Source organism: Jaculus jaculus, chromosome 5, assembly GCF_020740685.1.
Source record: "Jaculus jaculus isolate mJacJac1 chromosome 5, mJacJac1.mat.Y.cur, whole genome shotgun sequence".
Lineage (NCBI taxonomy): Eukaryota > Metazoa > Chordata > Mammalia > Rodentia > Dipodidae > Jaculus > Jaculus jaculus.
In genome coordinates, this window is record NC_059106.1 from 137,936,792 (window position 1) to 137,964,278 (window position 27,487).

Below are 27,487 nucleotides of genomic sequence, written 5' to 3' on the forward strand. Positions count from 1 at the left end.
AGGGCGGCCGGGCCGGGCTCTCGGGCGGCGGCGGCGGCTCGGCTCGGCGCGGCGCGGCCCAGCGGCTCAGCCCTGCTTGGCGGCCGGCCGCCGCGCCAGCTCCCTTGTTCTCCCGCGGCCCCCGGGTCCCAGCGCCGCCCGCGCCAGCACCGCCGCCGCTTCCGCTCCCCGCTCCCGGCGCTGGGTTGGCGACCACGACTCTTCCGGTGGCGGCGGCCCTCCCGGCTGGGGCCGCCCGCCCGGCCCTCTCCTCCTCCTCCACCTCCACCTCCACCTCCTCCTACCGCCCCGCTCCTCTCCTCCTCCCGCCCCGCCCCGCCCCGGCCCTCTCCTCCTCCTCCTCCTCCTTCTCCCGCCCCGCCCCGGCCCTCTCCTCCTCCTCCTCGCCCCTCCCCTCTACCTCCTCCTCCTCCTCCTCCTTCTCCCGCCCCGCCCCGGCCCTCTCCTCCTCCTCCTCGCCCCTCCCCTCTCCCTCCTCCTCCTCCTCCTCCTTCTCCCGCCCCGCCCCGGCCCTCTCCTCCTCCTCCTCGCCCCTCCCCTCTCCCTCCTCCTCCTCCTCCTCCTTCTCCCGCCCCGCCCCGGCCCTCCTCCTCTTCCTCCTCCTCCTCCTCCCGTCCCGCCCCTCCCCGCTCCCTCCTTCTCCTTCTCCTCTTCCTCCTCCTCCTCCTCCCTCCCCGCCCCGGCCCCCTCCCTCCTCCTCCTCCTTCCCCACCCCGGCCCTCTTCCTCCTTCTCCTCCTCCTCCTCCCGCCCCGCCCCGGCCCTCTCCTCCTCCTCCTCCTCCTCCTCCCCCTCCTCCTCCTCCTCCTCTTCCCGCCCCGCCCCGCCCCGCCCCGCTCCGCCCGCGAGCCCAGCTGGCTTAGCGGCGAAGTCCCGCCTCGTCTCGTCTGCTCTCGGCCGGGCCCGCCGACTTCCCCGGCGGCGGCGCTGGGTTCCTTCGCTCCAGATGCGGGGTCCCCAGGGATGGGCGGGAAGCCGCGTCTTCTGGGCAGAACGCACCGGGCTCGGAAAGGGGCGGAACACGGGTGTCACTTTGGTCCCCAGATGCCTAAAGATCTAAGTCCGGCCCACTCACTGACTGGAGGGAGAATGGCCTTAACGTGGGTCTTTGTGGCATCTTCTGAGAAAGCCATTTGCTGTCACTTGAGGATTCTAAACTGAGCTGCTTAAGGGGACAGGATTTTTAAGTTCGGATTGGTCCTTACAACCTCCGTGCCTACATGCAAGTAGTGATTTGACAACTGGATCGAAGGAAGAACGAATGCATGCATGCATGATTGGTACAGTATCAATCAGGTCGGTTCCTAATAGACCTTCTCAACTTGGTCTTTAATTCATTTAATAATGACTGCATGCTTATTACCTGCGTGAGATCGCGGTAGAGAGGCAGTCCAGACTGCCGCCCTTAGAACCCTCATTCAGCTGGAGGAACAGAGTTTATAAACAAAAACCTCATGGCCCATGCCAGTAATACCAGCACTTGGGAGGCAGAGGTAGGAGTATTGCCTTGATTTCAAGGCCACCTTGAGACTACACAGTGAATTTCAGGCAATTCTGCTAGATGCTGGAATTCACGATGTAATCTCAGGCTGGCCTCGAATTTATGATGATCCTCCTACCTCTGCCTCCCAAGTGCTGCCACCACACACACATGAATTTAAAAAAAATTTTTTTTAGTATTTTTTTATAAGAGAGAGAGAGAGAATTGGTGCACCAATTGGGCCTCCAGCCATTGCAAACTCCAGACGCATGCACCATCTTGTGTGTGTGTGTGACTTTGCACGCTTGTGTCACCTTGTGCTTATGTGGGACCAGGAGAGTTGAACATGGGTCCTTAGGCTTTACAGGAAGGTGCCTTAACTGCTAAGCCATCTCTCCAGCACTAAATAAATATTTTTCTTTAAAAGAAAAAGATCTTGAGATAGAGTGAGACCGTACCTCGAAAAACCAATAAAAGAAAGGAAGACCTCAGACCAACAAATGATATGATGATAAAAATGAAGTGGTGGGGCTGGAGAGATGGCTTAGGGGTTAAGCACTTGCCTGTGAAGCCTAAAGACCCTGGTTCGAGGCTCGATTCCCCAGGACCCACATTAGCCAGATGCACAAAGGGGTGCACGCGTCTGGAGCTCGTTTGCAGTGACTGGAGGCCCGGGCGTCCCCATTCTCTCTCTATATATATCTGCCTCTTTCTCTCTGTCTGTCTGTCGTTATCAAATAAATAAATAAATAAAATTTAAAAAAATATATATTAAAAAAAAATGTTTGTTTATATTTATTTATTTATTTGAGAGTGACAGACACAGAGAGAAAGACAGATAGAGGGAGAGAGAGAGAATGGGCGCGCCAGGGCTTCCAGCCTCTGCAAACGAACTCCAGACGCGTGCGCCCCCTTGTGCATCTGGCTAACGTGGGACCTGGGGAACCGAGCCTCGAACCGGGGTCCTTAGGCTTCACAGGCAAGCGCTTAACCGCTAAGCCATCTCTCCAGCCCACAAACATTTTTTTTTTTTTTTAATGAAGTGGTGGTGCATGTCTTTAATCCCAGCACTTGAGAGGCAGAGGTAGAGGATCGCTGTGAGTTCAAGGCTACCCTGAGACTACATAGTGAATTCCAGGTCAGCCTGGGCTAGAAACAACAACAACAAAAGAACTGAGCAGAGAAAGAAGCTTCCAGGTGATCAGAGAAGGCCTTATCCATTTGCGCTAATAATGAGAATGTCTGGGGGAGAGAGTATTCCAGGCAGCCAGAGGTAAGGGCTCAAAGCAGTTGTACATGAGGCGAGAAAGGCAGACAAAGGCAAAGGACATACTGTTGTGTTTTAGGCTACTAACGTGCGGGCTCCTCCCATTCTATCTTGTATACAGTTTCCAAACTAGCATTAGAGTAACTTTTTTTCTTTTTGAGACAGGGTCTCACTCTGTCATTCAGGCTGGTTTGAAACTTACAATGTAGGATTTGCAGCAGACCTTCAGCCTTCCAGGTGCTGGGATTAAAAATGTGTGCCACAGCCAGGCGTGGTGACGCACGCCTTTAATCCCAGCACTTGGGAGGCAGAGGTAGGAGGATCACTGTGGATTTGAGGCCACCCTGAGACTCCATAGTGAATTCCAGGTCAGCCTGGGCTAGAGTGAAACCTTACCTCGAAAAACCAAAAGAAAAAAAAAAAAGTGTGCCACTAACCTGACTTAAAAGTCTTTCTTTTTCTTTTCTTTCTTTCTTTTTTTTGGTGGTCTCACTCTAACCCAGGCTGACCTGGAATTCACTATGGAGTCTCAGGGTGGCCTTGAACTCACGGCAATTCTCCTACCAGCAGGATTTCTTAGTGATCTTGCAGCCCAAGTATGTGGAGTCTTTAGCAGTAGGGTCTTACCATCTCTTCCTGGTGGGACACCAAGGGCTTTGGCAATGGCCTGTAATGTTCTGGGGTTACTAGGGACTTCCCTGGCCAGCAACTCATTGGAAGGTATCCCACCCCTGGCACTGAAAATTTTCTACTAGCCATCTATGGGTCCTGTGTATTCCATTGTCCAAGTAGGTTTCCATATGATTTATTTATATCTTCTTAGATTTTGATTAGCCTCCATCTTTCCTTTTCTCAATCTCTTCCCAACCTCACTTAGGTTTTTCACCCTCATTAATCTATTCTTCTACTTACATATACACAATATCATCCTATTAAGGACCCCCCTCCCTTCCTTCTTATCCCCTTTATATCTCCTTTCTAGCTTACTAGTCTCTGCTACTGAGTTTTCTTCTTCTCTTTCTCCTTCTCCTTCTCCTTCTCCTTCTTCTTCTTTGAGATAGAGTTCCACTCCAGTCCAGGCTGACCTGGAATTCACAATGTAGACTAAGGGAGGCCTCAAACTCTCCGTGATCCTTCTAGCCCTGCCTCCCTAGTGCTGGGATTAAAGGCATGTGCCAACACACCCAGCTGGCACTAAATTTTTTTAAGACATGTTTTTTTTTGTTCATTTTTATTTACTTATTTGAGAGTGGGGGGGGCAGAGAAACAGAGAGAATGGGCGCTGCAGGGCTTCCAGCCACTGCAAATGAACTCCAGATGCGTGCGCCCCCTTGTGCATCTGGCTAACGTGGGTCCTGGGGAATCCAGCCTTGAACCGGGGTTCTTAGGCTTCACAGGCAAGCATTTAACCGCTAAGCCATCTCTCCAGCCCAAGACATGTTTTTTTTTTTTTTTTTTCAAGGTAGTGTCTCACTCTAGTCCAGCCTGACCTGGAATTCACTGTATAGCTTCAGGATGGCCTTGAACTCATAGCAATACTCCTACCTCTGCCTCCTGAGTGCTGGGATTAAAGGCGTGTACCACACCTGGCTTTGCAAATATTTTTATTTGAAGAGTATATGGACACACCAGTACTTTCTGCCACTGCCACTGAACTCTCAATTCATGCACCACTTTGTACATCTGGCCTTATGTGGGTACTGGGGAATTGAACTTGAGCTGGCAGGCTTTACAAGCAAGTGCCTTTAACCATTGAGACATCACCTCATGTGATTTAAAAAAAAACTTTTTGCAAGCAGAGAAAGATAGAAGAGAGACAGAAGAGCCAGGCGTGGTGGCACACGCCTTTAATGCCAGCACTCAGGAGGCAGAGGTCGGAGGATCACCTTGAGGCCAACCTGAGACTACACAGTGAATTCCAGGTCAGCCTGGACTAGAGTAAAACTACTTCAAAGAGAGGGGGTGGGGAGGGAGGGAGAATGGGTGCACCAGGACCTCCAACCATTGCAAACAAACTCCAGATGCATGTGCCACTTTGCATCTGGCTTTACATGGGTACTGGGGAATCAAACCCAAGTCGTTAGGCTTTGCCTTAACTGTTGAGCCATCTTTCCAGCCCCACAGCTGATTTTTTTTTTTTTTAATGGTGTAGAAGACTGCATTTAAAGCCTCATGCATGCCAAGTAAATACCGTCAGTAAGTTACATTCCCAGTCGCCAAGACCCCGTAGTTTTCCAATTACCATAACCTTGCCATTGCTTCCTTAGTCTGTTTCCCCATCTGTGATTTGTTCTCTTTCATACTGGAGGTTTCAATGTCCAGGTTTTTCTTTCTGCTTAAATGTGAACTACCGCAAGGCTGATTGGAATCTTTGTAAGCAAGCACTTTTACTCAATCACCTCCTCAGCCCTCGGAAGCTCTTGTATAAGGTTACTAATGAATCAGTTTTCCTACAGCGTAATGAGGTGGAGGAAAGCTTCATAAGCCTTTATGTCATTGTTTTGGCTTGGCGGGGGTTAAATCAATGCATGTTCAGAGTTCCAACACTCATGCATTATCACTTAATTCTTCATTCAACTTAATACCCCACTATGTCTGGGACTTTCATTATGCTGGGGATCCGTGGGCTTGATAAACTTGACTTTTAAGCCTCATGTACCCTGGACTGGCCTCAAACTTGCTGTATGATCAAGGTTGATCTTGAACTCATTATCCTCCTGCCTCTACATCCTAAGCGCTGGGATTACAGGTATGTTCCACCATGCCTGGCTTCCCATATCCTTCTTAAAAGCATTTCTGGTTTTTTTTTCTAGGTAGGTTTTCACTCTAGCCCAGGCTGACCTGGAATTCACTATGTAGCCTCATGGTGGCCCAAAATAAAGGCAATCCTACCTCTGCCTCTCAAGTGCTAGGGTCAAAGGTGCGGGCCACCACGCCCAGCTCTTGTTTTGTTTTCAAATATTTTACTTTTATTTATTTGACAGAGAAAGAGAGAATGAGTGGGCGTGCCAGAGCGTCTAGCCACTGCAAACTCCAGATGCGTGCACCATCTTGTGCATCTGGCTAACGTGGGTCCTAGGGAATTGAACTGGAGTCCTCTGCCTTTTGCAGGCAAATGCCTTAACCATTAGGCAAACCCTCCAGGACCCCTGCTTTTTTTTTCGAGGAAGGGTGTCACTCAAGCTCAGGCTGACCTGGAACTCCCTCTGTAGTTCCAGGCTGGCTTCTAACTCGCAAGGATCCTCCTACCTCTGACCCCAAGAGCTGGGATTAAAGGCATGTGCCATCACATGCAGCAAGTCTTTTTTTTTGGGGGGGGGTTGGAAGGGTTCCAGGTAGTCTTGCTCTAGCCCAGGTTGAACTGGAATTCACTATGTAGTCTTGAACTCTGGGTAATCCTCCTACTTCTGCCTCCCAAGGGCTGAGATTAAAGGCATGTGCCAAAACGCCCAGCAAACAAAAGTATTATTTTTATTTTTTAAAATAATTTTATTTATTTATTTGAGAAAGAGATAAAGAAGAGACAGAATGGGCACAACAGGGCCTCCAGCCACTGCAAACAAACTCCAGATGCATGTGGCACCTTGTGCATCTGGCTTACGTGGGTACTGGGGAATTGAGCCTCAAACCAGGGTCCTTAGGCTTCACAGGTAAGCACTTAACTGCCAAGCCCCCAAAGTATTTCTTGATTATTTCTCCGTACCATTGCTTGCAGAGGACACTTACCTGCTGGCTCTAATGATGTGGGGATGGTATGTGTGCAGTAACTTTTTTTAAAAAACAGATGTGATCTCCTTCACACCACCAGCTCTCATTCCAGTCTGGTTTTTTGTTGTTGTTTTTTGTTGTTTTGAGGTAGGGTCACACTCAAGCTCAGGCTGACTTGGAATTCACTATGTAGTCTCAGGGTAGCCTTGAACTCATGGCAATCCTCCTACCTCTGCCTCCCAAGTGCTGGGATTAAAGGCATGTGCCACCACACCCAACCTTCCAGTCCATATTTTCTTGAGGGAATTAAACCTTTTCTGGGTTCTGAAAGATACACTGGCTTGTCTCTTGTTTTTTCTTTTTTGTTTTGTTTTGTTTTTTTTTGGTTTTTCGAGGTAGGGTCTCACTCTGGCCCAGGCTGACCTGGAATTCACTATGGAGTCTCAGGGTGGCCTCGAACTCATGGCAATCCTCCTACCTCTGCCTCCCGAGTGCTGGGATTAAAGGCATGCGCCACCATGTCCGGCTATTGTTTTTTGTTTTTTCAAGGTAGGGTCTCACTTTAGGTCAGGCTGACCTGGAATTTACTATATAGTCTCAGGGTGGGCCTCACACTCAAGGTGACCCTCCTACCACTGCCTCCTGAGTGCTGGAATTAAAGGGGTGTACCACCATGCCTTCCTTTTGCTTCCTGATGATTAACAATCCAGCAAGTAGAACAAACTCATTCTAAGTTATCTTCATTCTTCCATTTTTCATTTTCCAACATGTCGACATCTTATTCATGTCAACTGCTGTTTTTCTTACCAAGTCATGTGGCTTTTTCACAAGAATTACTTCACGGGCATCTATTTGTTTTAGAGTAGGAGAAAACCTCATGTGTTTAATTTTCCATTATTTAATTGAAGATCCTGTGCTTTAATCTTTAGTTATTTTGGTTTTCTTGAGGTAGGGTCTCACTCTAGACCAGACTGACCCAAACTCACTCTGTAGCTCCAGGATGGCCTCCGACTCACAGCAATTCTCCTACCTTGGCCTCCTGAGTGCTGGGATTAAAGGCGTGCACTGCCATTCATAGTAACCTTTTTTATTTTGCAAGCCATCTAAGCTTCACAATTTGGCAAGGCCTTCCTTGACATATCCCAACTAGGATCTCTCCTTCCAGAAGAGTGTATGTCACTACTAATCTGTGACCAACTTGTGACACATCAGAGCTTCTTAGAATTACTTCTTTAACTGCTATTAAGTATAGGCCATCACCTTCCTGTGATCTCTAGACACACTCCTATCTCCTCCACTCCCCAGCCTTACTTCTGCAGACCTGGGTGACAGGCATGCATGTGCATGTTCACTCAGCTTGTCAGGAGGGTGCAGGGGATTGCACTCACGCCGGTTAAGGACTGCTTAGGCTCTCATGCTTACACTAGGCAAGCACTCTAGCTTGCTAAGCCATCTCCTAAGCCTTTTTTTTTTTCAAGGTAGGTTCTCATTCTAGCCCAGGCTGACCTGGAACTCATGGTGATCCTCCTACCTCAGCCTCCCAAGTGCTGGGATTAAAGGCGTACCCCACCACATCGGGCATCTTCCCAGCCGTTTAAGAGGAAATGTCGTGCAGCTTGCCTGACAGGACTAAAACCGGGTCACGAGAAAAGACAACAGAGGGTATAGCAAGTGGGTTCATACATGCTGGGCACCACTACCCGCTGGCAGAAAGTGTTTCTTGGGAAAGCAGCTCAGCCCTTCACAATCCCGAGCCCTGGCAATGGTCAGTTAGTGAGGCACCACAGCACCACCTAGTGATCACAACACTCACTCACTCACTCACTCTCCCTCCGTCCAGGTGTTAGCCAAAGGCAGCCATGTCAGAAATTAACTGTAGTCACAAACCTCACTGGCTGATCAGAGTTGGAGAAGCCAAACACTGCCCCCTCTCTTTTTAATATCAACGAATAGAAGCAGCAGAGAGGGCCAGCTGCTCTTTGCTGTTCCCTGAGGGAAAGCGAACACAAAGCTGTTCCTTTGGTTTTCCTCCAACAGCAGGGTCTGCCTAGCTTTTTGCAAGGCATGAACTTTGTTCCAATCAACTTCTTTCATCCCAACTTCGGTATGGATGGGAGGCACATGACGGCTGGTGGTGGAAGGAATACTGTAGTTTAGCCTTTGCTCCTTTCAGTCTCAGTCTGGGTAGTGGCCATTCATCCTTCTGCAGCTGCCTCACTTGTCCTGCGCCTCAGGAGCAGCCAGTACAACTTTAGTCATCTTCAGATGACTCCTCTTCTGCCTCTTTTAGCCACTGGATGAACCTCTGAAGCTGTAAGGAAGCAGAGGAGGCCGCTAGGAGAGGAGCACAGACCCTACGGTTCTCCTTAGTGGATAAACAACTAACCACCCTGGACTCCAGTGGAATGTGGCCTAACTTACCTGTCGATTCTTACGCAACAGCTGGCCTTTGTCAGTTATGTCCCTTTGGCTGAACCAGCTCAGAATTGTTTCCTCAGCCAGAATTTCCAGTTGGTAGAAAGCCATCAGCACCTGTAAGAGGCCAGCAAAGGGGATCTCAGGAAATTCACAGACTCCAGGAGAATATGGTATTATGGATAATGGGGGGTGGGGGAGAACTGGACGAGAGGACTTGACACCTCTACCAGGCCCTCAGCTTCCTTCCACACATGGAACAGCCCCCTATTAAAGAAAAGCAAGCCAGGCACTTGTAACCCCACTACTTGGGAGATGGAGGCAGAAGGGTTAGGTGTTCAAGGTCACCTTTAGCTACACAGCAAGTTCCAGGCTTGCCTGGCCCACAGAGGCAACATCTCAAAAATAATGAATAAATAAATTTGTTTGAGAAAGCAAGACATAAGAGGGAAGGAGGGAGGGAAAGAGAGAGGTAGAGAAAATGTGCATGACAGTAACACCAGCCACTGCAAAACAACTCCAGACGCATGCTCCACTTTGTGCATCTGGCTTTTACATGGGTACTGGGGCATCGAACCTGTGTCCTTTGGTTTTGCTGGCAAATGCCTTAAGTACTAAGTCATTTCTCCAGCTTCTGTGGCTCATGCTTTTAATCCCAGCACTTGGGAGGATGAGGTGGAAGGGGTGCCGTGAGTTTGAGGCCGACTGGCCTACAGTGTGTTCCAAGTCAGCCCAGGCTAGAGTGAGACCCTAACAAAAGAGTGAGACCCTAACAAAAGACAGAAAGAAGAAAGGGAGGGAAACAGGAAGGGACAAGAGTTGTTGATACTAGGGGCAGGTGGTGATGTGAATACACTTTATGATGGGCTCACGTTAACTTCAGTTTTATGTCTCCATGGGGTCACCAAGGCCTGCTTCAAAGCAAATGTAGGACTAGAGGCTTGCGGTAGTGTTCACCTTGGCCAGAGAAGAACTAAGGGCTTCGTGCTCCAGGAAGAAGTCCTCGATCGCCGCTAATGCTTCCAGATGGTCAGCTGTGCGCTTTATGTAGTTCCTAAAAACAGGGCTCCAGGTCTTGAGAAGCTATGGAAGGAAAGAGAAGGGAAATTTAACATTACTGAGCCTGCTTCCACACCTGAACAGCAAAGGTACTAGTGATGACAGAGGAGGACAAGAGGGCGAATAAAGGGATTTAAGAATTGTCCATAGTCAGGGTGAGGGAAAGATGAGATTTCCCAGAGAAGGTGAAAAGGGGTCACATAATGTTGGCTGGCTTAAGAAATGTATCGCCAACCTTGTTAGTGTTGTTCTGGGTCAAATCACTTTCACAGACTCTGAGAGTCTAGGTATTTTATGTCGGTATAGATTTTGTTTGTTGAGATGGGGGCATGCTATATTGCCAAGGATAGCCTCAAACTACTGGGCTCCAGTGATCCTTCTTGCCTCAGCTTCCCCAAGTGGCTGGAACTACAGGTATGCACCATCATGCCTGGCTTCCAGATCTGTATTTGAGTGTCCTTTTGGAGGCCTGATATGCTCTGAGTCCTGGTGCCTGCAAGACCACTCAGCATTAATGACAACCAAGGCTGCTCTAGAACCCAACCACCTTTCAGAACCAAGGAGAAAGGAGCTCGAAGCAACTTACACCCTTTAACAATCCCACCTATTCCTAATTTCCTTTGAAGTTAAACACAGCAAGGGGATATGTATCTGCCTCAATTCAATTCCTTGTGCCCAGTCCCAATCTTTGCTTACAGGAAGCAGCAGGACACAGTAGCGATTTGGGTCAAGCAGAGAATCCATTTGTTGCAAGGGGAACTCCAGGACCACATGGCTCAGTACCTGCATCACTTCCTTTAGGCTTATGTTATAGGCATACCTATGGGGAGATTAGCACATGAGAAGGTTAATATTGTCAACTTGACAGTATCTAGAACCACCTAGAAGACAAACTTCTGGGTGTGTTGTGTAAGGGAGTTTCTAGATTGGATTGAGTGGAGAAGACCTACCCTAACTATGGGTGGTAACATTCAGTGGGGTAGGGTTCCATACTGAACACAAATGAGAAAGTGAACTGACTACCAGAAGTCATCTCTCTCCACTTCCCAACAGTGGGAACAATGTTACCAGTTGAGAGTTGCTACAGCAAGGATATACTGTACCCATGAACTGTGAACCAAACTCTTCCTTCCTGACTTAAGTTGCTTTTGTTAAGTGTTTTATTGCAATAACAAGTAATTTACAGCATAACACCAGGGTCTTCCCAGGCACTTTCAGTATGCTATTGGACTACAATTCTGACAATATACTGGAGAAGAGAAAGTCAGAACAACAAAGAAAATCAGAGTTTTAGGCCGGGTGTGGTGGCACACGGCTTAATCCCAGCATTTGGGAGGCAAAGGTAGGAGGATCACCACGAATTTGAGGCCATTCTGAGACTACATAGTGAATTCCAGGTCAGCCTGGGCTAGAGTGACAGCCTACCTCAAAGAAATCCAAAAAACAAAAAGAGTTTTAGAAGGGCGAAGTCTATGCTGAGGCTACACCCTAATGCTCTCTTTGTACTGGCCTTCTCCATTTGGGACAATGAGCCACTAGGCTTCTATGTGGGGAAGAAGCAGTTGGGAGAGAACTTCTATCTGCTTTGAACTGCCCAGGGGAAATGACAACAGAACAGGCTGTTCTTACTTGAGAGAGTTGATCTCCAGGACTAGATTGTCACAAGAAATATTCTCTTCTTTGCCTCGCTGTAGTGTTCCCAGGACTTCATTCTGGAATACTGAAAGTAATTGGTTCACAGACCAACATTACTCCAAAACGCTTTGCTTGAAGTCACCTAGTCCTGACTTTACACCAGACCCGTTCTGTCAGGAGCCTGAGCCTCTGACTAGCTGTGGGCAAAGAATAAGCTAGAGGTTTCCCCCTCTGTTCACACCTCTGTCTCCCCTGGCAGCCACTTACCTTTGATGTCATCCAACTGGGGAGAACCACCCCTGCTGTCAATTTCCTCAGAATCCATGCTTCGTTCACTTTCAGTTTCACTCTCTTCTTCCATATTCATTGTGAGTCCTAAGAACACAAAAAGGTTAAGAAAAAAAAAAAAAAGAAAGAAAGAAAGAAAGGGAAAAAAAGGAGGAGGAAGGGCTGGAGAGATGGCTTAGCAGTTAAAGGCACTTGCATGCAAACAAAGCCTGGAGGCCTAATGACCTGGGTTCAATTTCCCAGTACCCACGTAAAGCCAGAGTACAAAGTGGCACAGGTGTTTTGAGTTTGTCTACGGTGGCAGGAGGCCCTGGAGCACCCATTCTCTCTTTCTTTTTCAAATATCAAAAGGAAGGAAGGAAAAAGGAGCTGGAGATGTAGCCCCAAGTTGGTAGAATGCTTGCCTAGCATAGAGGAAGCTCTATGTTTGACCCTCAGGACTACATATAACTGGGCATGGTAGTACATGCCTGTAATCCTAGCACCTGGGAAGTGAAGGCAGGAGAATCAGGAAGCCCAAAGTCATCCTCAGCTACATAGTAAGTTCAAGGCTGGCCTGCATTGAGAACATTTCAGAAAAAAAAGGGGGGTGGGCTGGAGAGATGGCTTAGTGGTTAAGGCGTTTGCCTAAAAAGCCTAAGGACCCAAGAATGACAACCCAGATCCATGTAAGCCAGATGCACAAGGTTACACATGCGTCTGGAGTTCGTCTGCAGTGGCTACAGGCCCTGGCACACCCATTCATTCTCTCTCTCTACCTGACTCTCTCTCTCAAATAAATTAAAAAAAAAAAAAAAAAAAGAGCCACTGACAGCAACGTATATGCCCCGTCAGCATGAACAGAGAAATGAACAAGTAATCAGATTCGGTATTTTTTTTCCTTTAAACTAGTCAGGTTTAGTAGCAGACAGGCAGGCACAGGTGTGGCTCACCCCACAGACTCTGCCGCAGCTCCTCCTCCTCCTCTGTGTTCACATCTGCAGCTTTCCAGAGGTAGCCCTGGCCTGCGACTCCTACTTCTGCTGGATTGTAACCTGGAAAAGGCATTCATCTTTTGAGAAGGCCCATCGGAGCCATCATCCTCTCCGGAAGGAAACACAGGCTTTTCTATGGGGCCGAGAAATGCACACATGCCCCACACCTGTTGAGCCTCACACCTTTCAGCTTCACCTTCTCCTTTTCTTGGTCATCCCCAGAATCATCACTGAATTGGCCATCATCTTCATCTTCCTCTGCATCTGGAGGATGCAAAGAGATCACCGAGCCCTCAGGCAGCACGATATCAGGGCCCACTACCACCTAGGGGAGAAAAAAGGGCTGAATGGTACAGACTCATCAATGAATTAAAGAAAAGCATATTTTGAGAGCAATGAAACCATTGGAATTGGACTTTCATTGCAGCCTGATTTGTGGGTGGAACCAAATCCCTTTAGCTCAGCATAACCGCCATTCAATTCTTAGCTTGCACATAGGAACAAAGTTTACCTGGGAAGTGAGGACACAGTGTGGCTTCAATATAACTTTCTCCTTGACCTCAGCATTGTCACAGAGCAGAGACTGGTGGATCTGTGCTCCAGCAGCCACCTGAACACCCCGCCACAGGTAGGCCTGGTCCAGTACCACATTATCACCTGGCTCAGAATGGGAAAAATTCCTGGTCACTCCGGGTTCTACTTTCAGACTAGCACCCTTCATGAAAATACAAGGCTGGCTTGACACCAGTCCAGTTCCTACCTAGCTGATACACTAGGCTCCAATCATTAAAAATATCTACTCAAGACGGGAGTGGTGGCACGTGCCTTTAATCCCAGCACTCGGGAGGCAGAGGTAGGAGGACTGCTGTGAGTTCGAGGCCACCCTGAGACTCCAGAGTGAATTCCAGGTCAGCCTGGGCTAGAGACCCTACCTCAAAAAACAAAAAATTAAAAAAACCCAAAAAACAACAAAAAAAAAAAAAAAGAAAGAAAGAAAGAAAAAGAAATATCTACTTACATTTGTGAGGAGGAAAGTGGGGGTGGGGAGAGAATTATCATGGCTTATTATGGAAGCTGTCAATAAAAAAGCTTTAAAAAATATCCACTCACTCTCAAAGTCCAGCAAAATGTTACTCAACATGACCATCTCCCACTAAGTTTACAATCATACATTATAACTGTATCTTAAGAAACTGAAAATCTCCAAAACTGCTCAGGATGAAATAAAGCTTCATTAGAATATTATCCACATCTGGCTGGAGATATGGCTTAGCAGTTAAGGCATTTGCCTGCAAAGCCAAAGGACCTTGGTTTGATTACCAAGGACCCATGTTAGCCAGATGCACAAGGGGGTGCATGCATCTGGAGTTTGTCTGCAGTAGCTGGAGGCCCTAGTGTGCCCATTCTCTCTCGCCACAAAAAAAAAAAAAAAAAGAATATCCATATCCAACTAACTTACTTCTTCCTATACATTACAGAATTTCAGTCTTCTTGTCATTTCTTTACCCTTTAAAGGGGCAGCGCTAGTATAAGTGGGCGACCAAGGAGCTAAGCAGATTGTCATCGGAGAACAAAAAGAACAATACACTCACCACCAGAATATCCAGCTTTCAAGCCTCACTGCTGTCTCTTATCAGCCATTGTCTTGGGTAAGTAATCTCTCTTTGAGCCTGTTTATAAATTAGGGACTACTACCTACCTCTCAAATTTCTTGTGAGAGTTAAATAAAATAATGTAGCTTGGGGGCTGGAGAGATAGCTTAGCGGTTAAGGCATTTGCATGGCAAGCCACAGGACCACAGTTTGATTCCCCAGGACCCACATAAGCCAGATGCACAAGGGGATGCATGTGTATGGAGTTCATTTGCAGTGGCTGGAGGCCCTGGCAAGCCCATCCTGTCTTTCTCTCTCTTTCTCAAATAAATGAATAAATAATGTAGTTTTGTAAAAGACCTTTGTAAGCTGTAATGTTCTAAACAGAGGTTCACTTCTAAGAGTCATAAACCACATATCAGTTGTCAAATTCTTGATCTCTTCTGTATTCTTTTCCTCTTTAAAAAAAAAATTATTTATTTATTTGAGGAAAAGGCACAGAGAATGGGTATGCCAGGGCCTTCAGCCACTGCAAATGAACTCTAGATACATGTGCCACCTTTTGAATCTGGCTTACATGGGTCCTGGGGAATCAAACAGGGGCCCTTAGGCTTTGCAGGCAAACATTTCCCCAGCCCTCTTTTGGTTTTTCGAGGTAGGGGCTTGCTTTAGTCCAGGCTGATCTGGAATTCACTATGTAATCTCAGGATGGCCTTCACATTACTGTCCACCTACCTCTGCCTCCCAAGTGCTGGGCTTAAAGGCATGCATCACCACGTCAGCCTTCTTTTTCCTTTTTGACTTAGCATTATGAGTCTCACTATGTTGCCCAAGCTAGCCTCAAAGCCTGGCTCAAGTGCTCCTACTGCTTCAGCATGACATAGCTGGTGCTACAGTACATACAACTGTAGTTAGCTACCTTCCTTCCTGTTTTCTTCTCTTCCTTTTTTGTTTTTGTTTTTTGAGGTAGGGTTTCACTCCAGCACAGGCTGACCTGGAATTTACTGTGCAATCTCAGGATAGCCTTGAACTCACGGCAATCCTACCTCTACCTCCCAAGTGCTTGGATTAAAGGTGTGCACCACCATGCCCAGCTTCTTCCCCCTCCCCCCTTTTTGTAAGCCAAAGTTTCACTTGGAATCCTTGATTGCCCTCAAATTTGTGATTTTCCTGACTCTACTTCCCAAGTGCTGAGATTATAGGTGTGTGTGGCACCACGCTCATCAACTTTTCTCCCTGAAGGCATCCATTCTTGTTTTTTACTCCCAAGGACTATCCCTTGTGTCCTTCCTTGCTTCTGGAGACACAGCCCCCTCCCCCCAAGTTAGTGTCTGTAAGGTAACTGTTTCAGCTCCCACTCGTGCTCACCAATGTGGCAGTCAGGGCCAATGACACTGTTGGTGATGGAGCAATTGCTACCAATGACTGTGCCAGCGCCCAGGAGCACATTTTCCTCCAGGATGCTGCCATGACCTAGGCTGACCTCAGGCCCTCGGTAGATGTTGTGCCGGGAATGAGTGTAGCTTTGCAAGGTGCTATCAGTAAAGTTCACTTCTGGAGTGAGAGGGTAGACCCATCGGCGGATGACATCAGCGCAGACCGCTGAGTACATGTGTAGATTGGAGACCCGGGCACCATATTCCCTAGTTGTTACATGCATGTGGATCTGGTTTCCTAGAATCTGAATGGAAAGAAGGAAAAGGAGATTACCCGATCAAGCAAGACAGGAAGAATATCTTTCTAAACCTTCTGAGTTCCCTTTTGCCTCTTACTATTACAGTCAAATAGCCTGAATTTCCTTGCTAGTTCCCTCACTGCCACTATTCCCTACCCCCCCCCCAAAAGTAGGGTCTCACTCTCACCCAGGATGACCTGGAACTCACAACAGTCTCTCCTACCCTAGCTTCCTGAATACTGGATTAATGATGTATGCCACCATATCCATTTTCTTTTCCTTTATGGGGGTGGGGAGGATGAGTTTCAAGGTAGGGTTTCACACTAGCCCAGGCTGACCTGCAATTCACTATGTAGTCTCAGGGTGGCCTTAAACTCACAGTGATCCTCCTACCTCTTCTTCCCAAGTGCTGGGATTAAAGAGTGCACCATCACACTCAGCTCTACTTTCTTTTTTATAATGCACACGTGTGCAAATGTATGTGCATGCATGTACACATGTGTGGAGTCAGAGGACAGCCTTGAATGTTGTTTATTCTCAACACTGTCCATCTTGAGTTAGGATCTCCCAATGACTTAAAACTTGCCAGTTAGGCTAGCCAGTGTGCCCCAGAGATCTGCCCACCTGTCTCTCTGCTCCCCTAGCATTAGGATTCAGGCATGCTCAAAATTTTTATGTGTATTCTGGGGATTGAATTCTGGTTCTCATGCTTGCAGGTAACTATTTTACTGACGGAGCTATCTTCCTAACCCCCTAGAAGAGAAGAATGGGCATGCCAGGGCCTCCAGCCACTGCAAATGAACTCCAGATGAATGCACCCCTTTGTTCATCTGGCTTATGTGGGTCCTGGAGAATTAAACTGGGATCCTTTGGCTTTGCATGCAAACGCCTTAACCTCTAAGCCATCTCTCCAGCACCCCCACTTTATTTTATTTTTTTTCCAGGTGGCCTTAAACTCAGAGATCCTTTCCACTCTGCCCCCCGAGTGTTGGGAAAAAGGTGTGTGTCACCATGCCCAGCAAGGCTTTTTGTTGTTGTTGTCGTTTTGCTTTCTGAAGTAGTGTCTCACTCTAGCTCAGGCTGACGTAGAATTCATTATGTAGTCTCAGGCTGGCCTTGAATTCACTGAGATCCTCGTACCTCTACCTTCTCCTCCAGAGTGCTGGGATTAAAAGTGTGTGCCACCACACCCAGCTTCCAGCAAGTTTTTTAAAATAAGATTGTTTTTCTGCTTCCTATTTTCCTCCCTCTTAAGGCTTAATAAAATACAAAGGAAACCAGAAATCACCAGAATGAGATAAAAACCACAGCCCTGTATTCCAAAAAGACTTTGGAAACCTTCTCTCACCTCTTCATTCACTAACAGGCCTCGTACAAAATCATCTCGAGTTTGGTAGTCAAAATTGTCTGTGAAGAGTTGAGCTACCTGTGAGGGGAAATAGGGAGAGCTATGGTTAAGTGCTATCCCAGGGAACAGAGATAAGCCCCAAAGATTATTAAACCCAAGAAAACTCAGTATCCCAAAGAGGCTCTCAACATACTGGGGACAAAATGATAGCACCACTTTGTTGCAAAATAAGAAAAAAAAATGAAGAAATACGTGGCAGCCCAATGAGGGGACACTAACATGCCCCCAGGAGTACTCCTCTTTGGATGTGCAGCCCTATTTCTGGGAGTTTACCTGAGGAGAGCAGATGCTGATATGACAATCCAGTAAGTCATATCGAATTTCCACTCCGTCTCCACTGCCCTGGAACAGGCTCTATGGGAAGAAATTACAAGTGATTGAACCTATCTGTCTTGCTAAAGCTGACCTTTTTCCTAATTAGAGTTCTCCAGATACCCACATACCAGAGGAAATGAAAAACGACTCCGGCCCTGGGTCTTCTGAAAATGCAGAATCCGGTTTGTGGCACTTTCCACAGCCACTACCACATTGTCTTCATGGCAACGAGTTGGGTGGCTGGGGGATGACTCCTTGAAGATCATTGTCATTACAGATACATTTTTGTCTAGCTTCCGTCTCAACCTATAAAGGGGAGGAGGGAGAGGACTGTAAAAGATAGTTCTGTTGGTCCCTAACCCTTGCCCCTGCCATTCTTCCATCCTGACCTGTGTTCCTCTAGGGCTCTAGTAATATTGATGTTTGAGATGACATCTCCATACACCAGAAGAAAGTCAGAACGCACCAAGGCCTTTGCATCAACATCACGAAGGACATCTCCAAGTGATCGATATAGCTCTGATGTAATTATTCGAATGACATTGAGGGATGTAGGATGACACCACTTGGATTTCCTTTAAGAAATGGGATGAGGGGAGCCAGTAAATCAGGCCTAATAATCACATAGACCTTACCTACAACCCCTTTCCAGAATTCACACTCCTTCTCTATGGCTTTTTGGATTCCTGCCAGCATCCTCAACTTCAAAGAAACTTATGAACTATAATTATTACTTTCAGTATCCTGTGTCAGTTTTATGAGTTAGAGAAATATGGTTATTTCCTCTCTATACTTTGACCCATCCTCAAATGTAAGTTTAAACTCAAAATCCTATTGAAACCTAGGATATGAAAGTATTCTGGGAGCATACTTTTCCTGTCATCTTTCTTATTCTGAAGTTCCCACCAAATTTAAGAATAGTCTCATGAAGATCTTGCTAATACACTGGTCTTTATTTCCTAAACTTTCATAAATCCTGATTCACTCTTCCAAGAAGACTTCAATGAACATTTGTTAAGATGTTATTTTAAAAGCCAGGTGTGGTGACACATGCCTTTAATTCCAGCTCTCTGGAGGCAGAGGTAGGAGGACTGCCATGAGTTCGAGGCCACTCTGAGACTACTAGTGACTTCCAGGTCAGCCTGAGCTAAAGTGAGACCCTACCTTGAAAAACAACAACAAAAAGACGTTATTCTAATAATCTACACACTGGGACCATTACATAAAAACCAAAACCCATAGGACCAAACTTTGTGAGATTTAGAAAACAAGTTTTCTGACATGACAACTTTAACTTGTGTCACAGAAAATACCCTTAGACCTTACAATAGGATCTAAATACACAGTTTTTCACATGTCTCTTTGATTTGCTATACACACCCAGAAAAAAAAAAAAAAAAAGATGGTAAAACATGGAAAGAAAAGTTCCAGGGTCTTACAGTAAATGTTCCTTGATCTCTGCAGCCTTCCAGCAGCAAAAGACAAACGTTTCCTGCACACCCGTGGCAGTCAGGAATTCCAGAGTGTAGTCAATTAGTGCAACATTGGCCAGGGGCAAGAGGACCTATAAGGCAGGATATAAAAAAAGTTTTGAGTATTTCAGACTGTGAGGTCACTCTGGGAATCCTACCACAATGATTTTCACTCTCCTATCAGTGTTTTACTTTATCTTCTTTCCCGTCCCTGTCCTCCCCACCTGAGATAGGGTCTCACTCTAGCCCTGGCTGACCTGGAATTCACTATATAGTCTCTCATGGTGGTCTTGAACTCAAGACCATCTTCCTACCTATGTGCTGAGTGCACCACCATGCCTGGCTTCTTTATCTTTTTGATTCAAAGGCAGACCTTTGATGTTAATAGCTCAGAGTCTAATGTGTGGGATTTGGTCATAATGAGCATGGATTTGACTTGCTTAGTACCAGACACATAGGTTATAGAACAGTAGATCAACCCTAGCAAAGAATAATGTAACTCAGTCATATCTCCAGAGCTCTAAGCACTGCTAAGGCCTTCCACCTGATAAGATTTCTTTCTATTCCCTCTGTCATAGACAGTCTCCCCATCATCCATCAAAAATGAACAGCTATTGGGCTGAAGAGATGGCTTAGCAGTTAAGGTGCTCGCCTGCGAAGCCTCAGGGCCCAGGTTTTATTCCCCAGGACCCACGTAAGCCAGATGCACAAGGTGGCACATGTGTCTGGAGTTCATCTGCAGAGGCTGGAGGCATTGGCACACCCAACCTCTCCTTTTCTCTCTATCTGCCTCTTCCTCTCCCTCCCTCCCCTCTTTCAAATAAACAAATAAAACATTTATTCAAAACGAACAGCTATTAAAAGCCTTTTGAGAGTCTTTCCCCTAGTCACAGGCAGCTCCCTCAGTTTCTATTATACTAGAACTTCTCTTGTAGTCTCCAGGCCTAGGTCCCACAAATTTCTTAATGTCTAGAAAATTCAGAGGCTAATGGCAACCAGCCAATAAACCCCATGCTGGCCTCCTTCTGCAGATGGTAGCGGCTGTCATTAATGGAGGCAGGAAGATCAGAAATTCAAGGTCACCCTAAATTATATATGGCGAGTTCCAATCCAGTCTAGGATACATGAGCCTTGTCTCATAAACAAAATCAAACCAAACCTGACAGGTAAGAAACTACAAACTTCCAGGCGTGGTGGCGCACGTCATTAATCCCAGCACTGGAGAGGCAAAAGTAGGAGGATCATCCTGAGTTCGAGGCCACCCTGAGACTAGGGTGCATTCCAGGTCAGCCTGGGCTGGAGTGCGACCCTACCTCGAAAAACCAAACAAAAAACAAAACAAAACAAAAAAAACCACACTGACCCGCGGATCTAGCCTGTCCTATTTTAGGTATAGCTTCCCCTCCCCCCTTTTTTTGAGGTAGGGTTTTACTCTGTCCAGGCTTACCTGGAATTCACTATGTAAGCTCAGGGTGGCCTCGAAGTCCCTTTTAAGTACACGTCTCTCTTTTGCGAGGCTTAGAGGCTGCAGAGGCTCTTCTTGGGCAACTACATCTCCGAGGAAAGGCTTCTCTTAAGCATGCTCTCTCCATTTCCCCCCTACGCTGCGGTGGCAGCCCCCTGAGTACTCCCGTTTGTAAGCCACCCACTTGGTCAGTGATCAGGATTTCAGTCAGTCCCTCCATCTTTGTCCTAACTAAATAAACCAGATGTTGGGGTTGCTAGCAGACACAGTTCTTGCAGGGAAGGCTTCACTAACGAGCTAAAGTGACAACTCGCGCAGCCCCTGGCCCTGCCCGCGGGCTGCTGCCAGGTAGGGCGCTCACCCGAGGCTGATCCTTGGAGATGGGGAAGAAGCGGCGGTTGAAGCTATCGGCCACCAGGACGGCTTGCAGGGGTGGAGGTGGCTCTTCCTCAGTGCCTCTGGGTCCCCCGCCGCCCCCCGGCGCGCCGCCGCCTCGCTTGTTAGAACGACCGGCCGCGGCACCAGGTGCTGCCACCGCAGGGGCCGCCATCTTCCTCCCTCGCTGCCACCACTTCCGCGGGGACGCGGACACACACCGCACGCAGCAGGGGACAAAAAGGTCCAAGCAGTTAAAAAAACGCGGACTGGGAAACAAGATTGGAGGCGTGCACACGCGTCTCCTGCGGGCCTCCTGCGCATGGGCGGTCGGTGTCTGCGGGCGGCGCGTGCGCAGTACTGCGGCGGGGTAGTCCCGGGCCCCCAGGCTGGGTCGCGCCTCTTTTCCTCCGTAGCGTGCGAACTGAGGCTCCTCGCGCGGTGATTTAACCTGTGGTCGCCGCCCAGGGGCCAAGATCAGTTCCCCTGCCCCGAGCCTAGTGAAAGTCGGGACGCGGGCGGACACCGGGAATGCCCTTCCGCCGGGCTGGAGGTCGGAGCTGGACCACAGGCATTTCAGGACTGGTTCTGCAGCCCTGACTTCATGGCTCCACCAGCTTTCGGATGGCGTGTATGGGAACAGCCACGATGGTCTTACAGCTCCATGCCTTCATTTGTTCAGCCTGTCGGGCCGGGCTGGCCTGCGCAGGGTGGAGACCGGGTGGATCCAAGGACGCTAGGAAGTCGCCGGCCGACGCCGCTGGGCAGCGAGAAAGCCGAGCTTGTAGTGGAGGAAGAGAGGCCGGGAGCCTGGGCGTCCTTGGGGGCCAAAGCTCTTTCCAACGAGGAACCGATCCCTCTCTTCACTGGAACCGTGCTCAGTCGGTGGTCTGCAGGCTTGGGCAAAGTTTTCTCCAGTGTTGCTCTCACCTCCGGCTTGATGTTCGTTGTTTCCGCCTGGTTTAGTGCGGCACTTTGGCACCCTCCTCGCGAAACCCAGCATTCTGCCACCTGGCTACTGCTCCGTGCCACCTGCCCCGCAGACCAAAGACCGAGAATCGAGTCCCTGGGCTTGTCATGTTCGGAGTTCGAGAAGGAGGATCCGACATAATTTTTTTTTTTTTTATTTTTCTCAGACCGAAGGCTTTACACTTAGCTCCAGGAGAAAATAGCGGGTTCCGAAGCGGAAGGGAGGGAACAAGCTATAAGGGTTTTCGGAGAGAGAAGAAGGGAAATCGCACTGCTAGGGAGGGGCCTTGCTCAGGCCCTGGCCTAGTGACGGAGGTGGGGGCTGGGAGGAGGTGGCTTTCCTACTTCCCCAGCCGTGATGTTGATTACCATAACGAAGAGGTAGCTCTCTAGAAATCTTACAAAGTGGTGCTTTATTCAGAGAGCCAGCTGTCTGGAAAAGACTGGACTAACAATTGCAAAGATTTTTCCCATCTTTCCATCCATATGTGTGTGTGGGTATGTATCTATACATACATACACAAATTATATATATATATATATTTTTTTTTTGTCTTTCGAGGTAGGGTCTCACTGTAGCCCAGGCCTACCTGGAATTCACTGTAGTCTCAGGGTGACCTCGAACTCACAGCGATCCTCCTACCTCTGCCTCCCGAGTGCTGGGATTAAAGGCGTGTACCACCATGCCTGGCTCCTTAATATTTTTTATAGGCAATCAGAACAGAGGCTACTTTTAAGGTTTAGTCTTAACCTTCCTGACAGTGGGTGTGCTTCAGGTTCTGGTCTCTGTGATTCATGGTGTTGCTTTTTTCCTCATAATCTCTCTCCCTGTAACAGGGGTAGGTTCGCTTGCCTTTATTATGGTCTTCCTGTGGAGCAAGGGAGTGTTTGCATACACCAAGGCCATTAAGTTCTGCTTTCTTTCTGAGCCTCCCTTTGGATGACACCTAAACTAAGGATTAAGTCAGAACCAATAAACCATTAGCAACGTGATGTCCTGAGCTGCTTCCAAGTTATACGTGCAGGTTTCCCCTACAAAAAGGAGTTTAAACGTGCTTTTATAATTTAGAAGGCAGGCCTGGTGTGGTGGTGCACTCCTTTAATTCCGGCACTCGGAAGGCAGAGGTAGGAGGGTCACTGTGAGTTTAAGGTCAGCCTGGCTACAGTGAGACTCTACTTCAAAAACAAAACAAAAAAAACCAGAAGGTAACTCGATAAAAATTCTCTATTAAATGAATGGTAGAGTATGGGGCCCATATTTCTCCCTACTCCCAGCACTAGAGATGGTGAAACAAGAGTTTTGAGCCCAGCCTGGAGTAAATTGTCTCAACCAACCAAACAAGTAACCAAAAGAAAAGGAGACAGGCAGAAAAACAAGATTAGTGAGTTGTTCCCCTTAGAACAAATAGACACACACACTGCGTGGGGTCTGAGGAGTATGAAAAGTAGTTGGGCTTCAGGTGTGACAAACACCTTTAATCCCAGCACTCAGGAGGCTGAGGTAGGAGGATTACTGTGAGTTCGAGGCCAGCCAGAGACGACAGTGAATTCCAGGTCTGTCTGGGCTAGAGTGAGACCCTACCTCGAAAAACCAAAAATAAATAAACAAAAAATAAAGAGGGCTGAAAAGATAGCTTAGTGGTTAAGGTGTTTGCCTGCAAAGCCAAAGGACCCAGGTTCCATTCCCCAGGACCCACATTAGCCAGATGCACAAGGGGGTGCGTGGGCGTGGGTCTGGAGTTCGTCTGCAGTGGCTGGAGGCCCTGGATCGCCTATTTTCTCCCTCTCTCTCTCTCTCTCTCTCTCTCTCTCTTCCTCCGTCCCTCTTTCTCTGTCAAATAGATTAAAAAAAAAATTAAACAGAATTGCCGGGTGTGGTGGCGCATGCCTTAATCCCAGCACTTGTCAGGCAGAGGTAGGAGGATCACCGTGACTTCAAGGCCACCCGGAGACTACATAGTGAATTCCAGGTCAGCCTGGGCTACAGGGAGATCCTACCTCACCAAAAAAAAAAAAAAGAAAGAAAAGAAAAAGAAAAAGAAAAAAAAAATTGGGGGAGGAAATGAAATGTTAGAGGGTGGCTTCTGGTGTTAGGCAACACTGCCCCCTCGAGGTCACTGCAGTGCTGTGGGCCAACCTCCTCACCAGTTGTCCAACTAAGCACATTTTGATCTGGAGGGTTCCTAGATTCTGTGGAGTGGAAGCCAGCTACATCCATAATATACATGAAGGCCAGAGGCCCAATTAGAAGAGAATTCCCTGCCTATTCTAGGATACAGACATATATATAGTACCAAAGAGAGGTTGAGCTCCTCAGGGGGACTGGACTACATAGAGACAAGGATCCTGAAACAACATTGAAAAAGGATGACTGAATAAGCCAGCCTGAGCATCGGTGTTTTCAGTCCAGAGGGACTAGGGATTGCAGGAATAGTGTGAGTGGTATCTGGCCTGCTCCCCCAAGGAACACGTATGCTGCAGGGAAAAACTAGTATGAAGGAAAGGAAGTGGGTGGTTCCTATTTGCCTAGAACTGTCCCAGTTTTCTCCCTGGACATCCTGCGCCCTGCATTGAGAGAAACCCCTGAGTCCCTGGCACACTGGAATGTTTGGTCACCATGTAAGTGGCCACTAGGAGACAGTAGTTCAGCACCCTCCTAAAGACTTAACTAGGAGATGGGGCAGGATAGAGAGGGCAGTTGGTAAAGTCCCTGCCTTGCAATCATGACCTGAATTTGATTCCCAGAACCCATATAAATTGGGCGTGGTGGCATGAGCCTGTAATCCCAGCACTAGGGAGCCAGAAACTGACAGAACCCTCAGATTCACTGGTCAGACAGTCTAGCCTGGTTGATTAGTTCCAGGCCAGTGAGAGACCATGCCTCAAAGAAAGGTAGACGGAGCCGGGCGTGGTGGTGCACACCTTTAATCCCAGCACTTGGGAGGCAGTGGTAGGAGGATTGCCATGAGATTATATAGTGAATTCCAGGTCAGCCTGGACTAGAGTAAAACCCTACCTCAAAAATCCAAAAATAAAAAATAAAGAAAGGTAGGGCTGGAGGGATGGCTTAGCGATTAAGGCATTTGCCTGCAAAGCCAAAGGCCCAGGTTCGATTCCCCAGGACCCAGGTTAGCCAGATGTACAAGGGGGCACATGCTCTGGAGTCCCTTTGCAGTGGCTAGAGGCTCTGGCATGCCCATTCTCTCTCCCCCTCTTTCTCTGTCAAATAAAAAATAAATATTTAATGAAAGGTAGATTGAGCCTGAGGAACAAAACTCAAAGTTGTCTTTTGGCCTCCACACATAGGTGTATGCATACATGCACACACAATGAACCTGTGTACTTACAGACCCATGCAAAAATCTGCAAATACAAAAGAATTAGGACAAATGACTAGCATTCCTCAATGCCTAGACAGGAAGATGTTGAATCTGATGGGCCTTAGGAGAGCTGTAGTGTTTACTGCAAACACAAAAGCAAAAAAATACCCCACAAAAACAAAACTACATATAGGCCAGGCTTGGTGGTTCACACCTTTAATCCCAGCACTGGGGAGACAGAGGTAGGAGGATCGCCACTGTGAGTTTGAGGCCACCCTGAGATTGCACAGTGAATTCCAGGTCAACCTGGGCTGGAACAAGACCCTATCTCGAAAATCTAAAACAAACAAATGACATATGTGGCCAGAGAGAAAATATATATTATCTGAAAAGGAACAAAAGTTAAATTGCAAAATTGGAAGCCAGAAGTACACCACCTTCAAAACGTTGAGAGAAAATAGTATCAGAGCTGGGAAGATTGCCCAGTGGTTAAAGGTTCTTGCTTGCAAAGCCTGACACCCAGGTTCAACTCCCAAACTGCCCATGTAAGCCAGGTGCAAAAAGTGGTACAAACACTTGGTATTTGTTTGCAGTACACATGTGCAAATAAATAAAATAATGTCAACCTATAATTGTCTTTCTTTCAAGAGCAAAAGTAGTACAATTACATTTTCATATAAAGGTTGAGACAATTAGTTGGGTATGGTTGCTCACTCCCATAATCCCAGCACTCAGGAGTCTGAGGAAGGTCATTTTGATCTACATAGTGAGACCCTGTCTCATAAAGAAGGATGGAGGGAGACTGTGGAGATAGCTCAGTAAATAAAATGCTTGCTGTGCAACTCTGAGTCCATGAGTACCAGAGTTCAAATCTCCAAAGTCCACATAAAATCCCAGTACACCTATGGTGAGAAAAGAGGCAAAGACAGGAGAATTTCCTGGAAGCTTGGAATGAGTAGCAACAAGAGACCCTGCCTCAAATACAGTGGAAGGCAGGTGGGGTCTGCTCATGCACGCCTTTAATCCTAGGACTTGGGAGATAGAGGTAGGAGGATTGCTGTGAGTTCAAGACCAACCTGGGACTACAGAATGAGCTCCAGGTCAGCCTAGCCTAGAGTGAGACCCTACCTGGAAAAACAAACAAAACAACAACAAAACATATGGTGGAAGGTGATGACTGACCCAAAAGTTGTCCTTTGACCTCCACACATATACTTTGGCATGCACACACATGAATATGCACACACACAGTAAAAAGTTATTAAGAAAAAAGCCACACTGGAAGATAGTTGGTGCATGGTACGTTCCAGTCCCCCACAATCTTTCTTATTTAGAATGAAGAGTAGTAAAAATAAATAAATCTCTGCTGGGCAGAGGAAATGGCTTAGCAGTTAAGGCATTTGCCTGTAAAACCAAAGGACACTGGTTCAATTCTCCAGGTTCCATGTAAGTCAGATGCACAAGGGGGCACATAGGTCTGGAGTTTGTTTGCAGTAGCTGGAAGCCCTGGTGTACCTTTTCTCTCTATCTGCCTCTTCCTCTCTCAAATAAATAAATAAAATATTTTTTAAAATCTCTGCTGAAGAAGAACAAGATGGGCTGGAGAGATGGTTAGTGGTTAAGGCACCTGCCTGCCAAAGCCTAAGAACCCAGGTTAGATACCCCAGGACTCATGTAAGCCAGATGCACAAGGTGGCACATGCATCTGGAGTTCATTTGCAGTCGCTGGAGGCGCTGGCATGCCCATTCTCATTCTCTCTCTGTCTGTCTCTCTTCTCTGTATCTCTCTCTACTTTCAAATAAATGTAGTTTTTTGGTTTTTTTTTTTTTGTTTTTGTTTTAGAGCAAGGATGCTTAACCAGCGCTGGAGAGATGGCTTAGCAGTTAAGACACTTGCCTATAAAGCCAAAGAACCCAGGTTCAATTCCCCAGGACCCATAAAAGCCAGATGCACAAGGTGGTACATGCCACCAAAGGCCCTGGCATGCCCCTTTTCTCTATCTGCCTTTCTCCCTGCCTCTCTCAAATAAATAAAAACAAGATAAAATGAAAAAAATTAAGATTTAAAAAA

At 47.4% G+C, this 27,487-nt stretch overlaps 1 protein-coding gene across 2 annotated transcripts; it reads right to left on the minus strand.

Moving 5' to 3' along the window:
* Positions 1-8,346: 8,346 nt before the first annotated feature.
* Positions 8,347-21,349, minus strand: Eif2b5 (eukaryotic translation initiation factor 2B subunit epsilon). Of its 2 annotated transcripts, XM_004654347.2 has the most exons (16): positions 21,114-21,349; positions 19,255-19,379; positions 18,205-18,390; positions 17,944-18,121; positions 17,774-17,854; positions 17,441-17,518; positions 15,786-16,098; positions 13,337-13,482; positions 13,009-13,150; positions 12,784-12,885; positions 11,831-11,938; positions 11,558-11,648; positions 10,625-10,748; positions 9,827-9,952; positions 8,876-8,986; positions 8,347-8,765 (listed from the first exon to the last, which is right to left on the minus strand). In XM_004654347.2, exons 1-16 carry the CDS (start codon positions 21,300-21,302, stop codon positions 8,706-8,708), a joined length of 2,160 nt encoding a protein of 719 aa, XP_004654404.2. In that variant the 5' UTR covers positions 21,303-21,349; the 3' UTR covers positions 8,347-8,705. The 2 variants fall into 2 exon arrangements, with proteins under 2 accessions (XP_004654404.2, XP_045005934.1); XM_045149999.1 differs by lacking the exon at positions 15,786-16,098 and having other exon boundaries at positions 13,337-13,486.
* Positions 21,350-27,487: the final 6,138 nt, after the last annotated feature.

Excerpts from the sequence above, each read along its gene's own strand:
- Eif2b5 (XM_004654347.2), bottom strand. The coding sequence starts at position 21,302 with ATGGCGGCCCCTGCGGTGGCAGCACCTGGTGCCGCGGCCGGTCGTTCT. Across the intron at positions 19,380-21,113 it reads TCTCCAAGGATCAGCCTCGG|GTCCTCTTGCCCCTGGCCAA; the intron begins GTGAGCGCCCTA and ends CCTGCCTTATAG. Across the intron at positions 17,855-17,943 it reads GTCGTTTTTCATTTCCTCTG|AGCCTGTTCCAGGGCAGTGG; the intron begins GTATGTGGGTAT and ends TTCTTCCCATAG.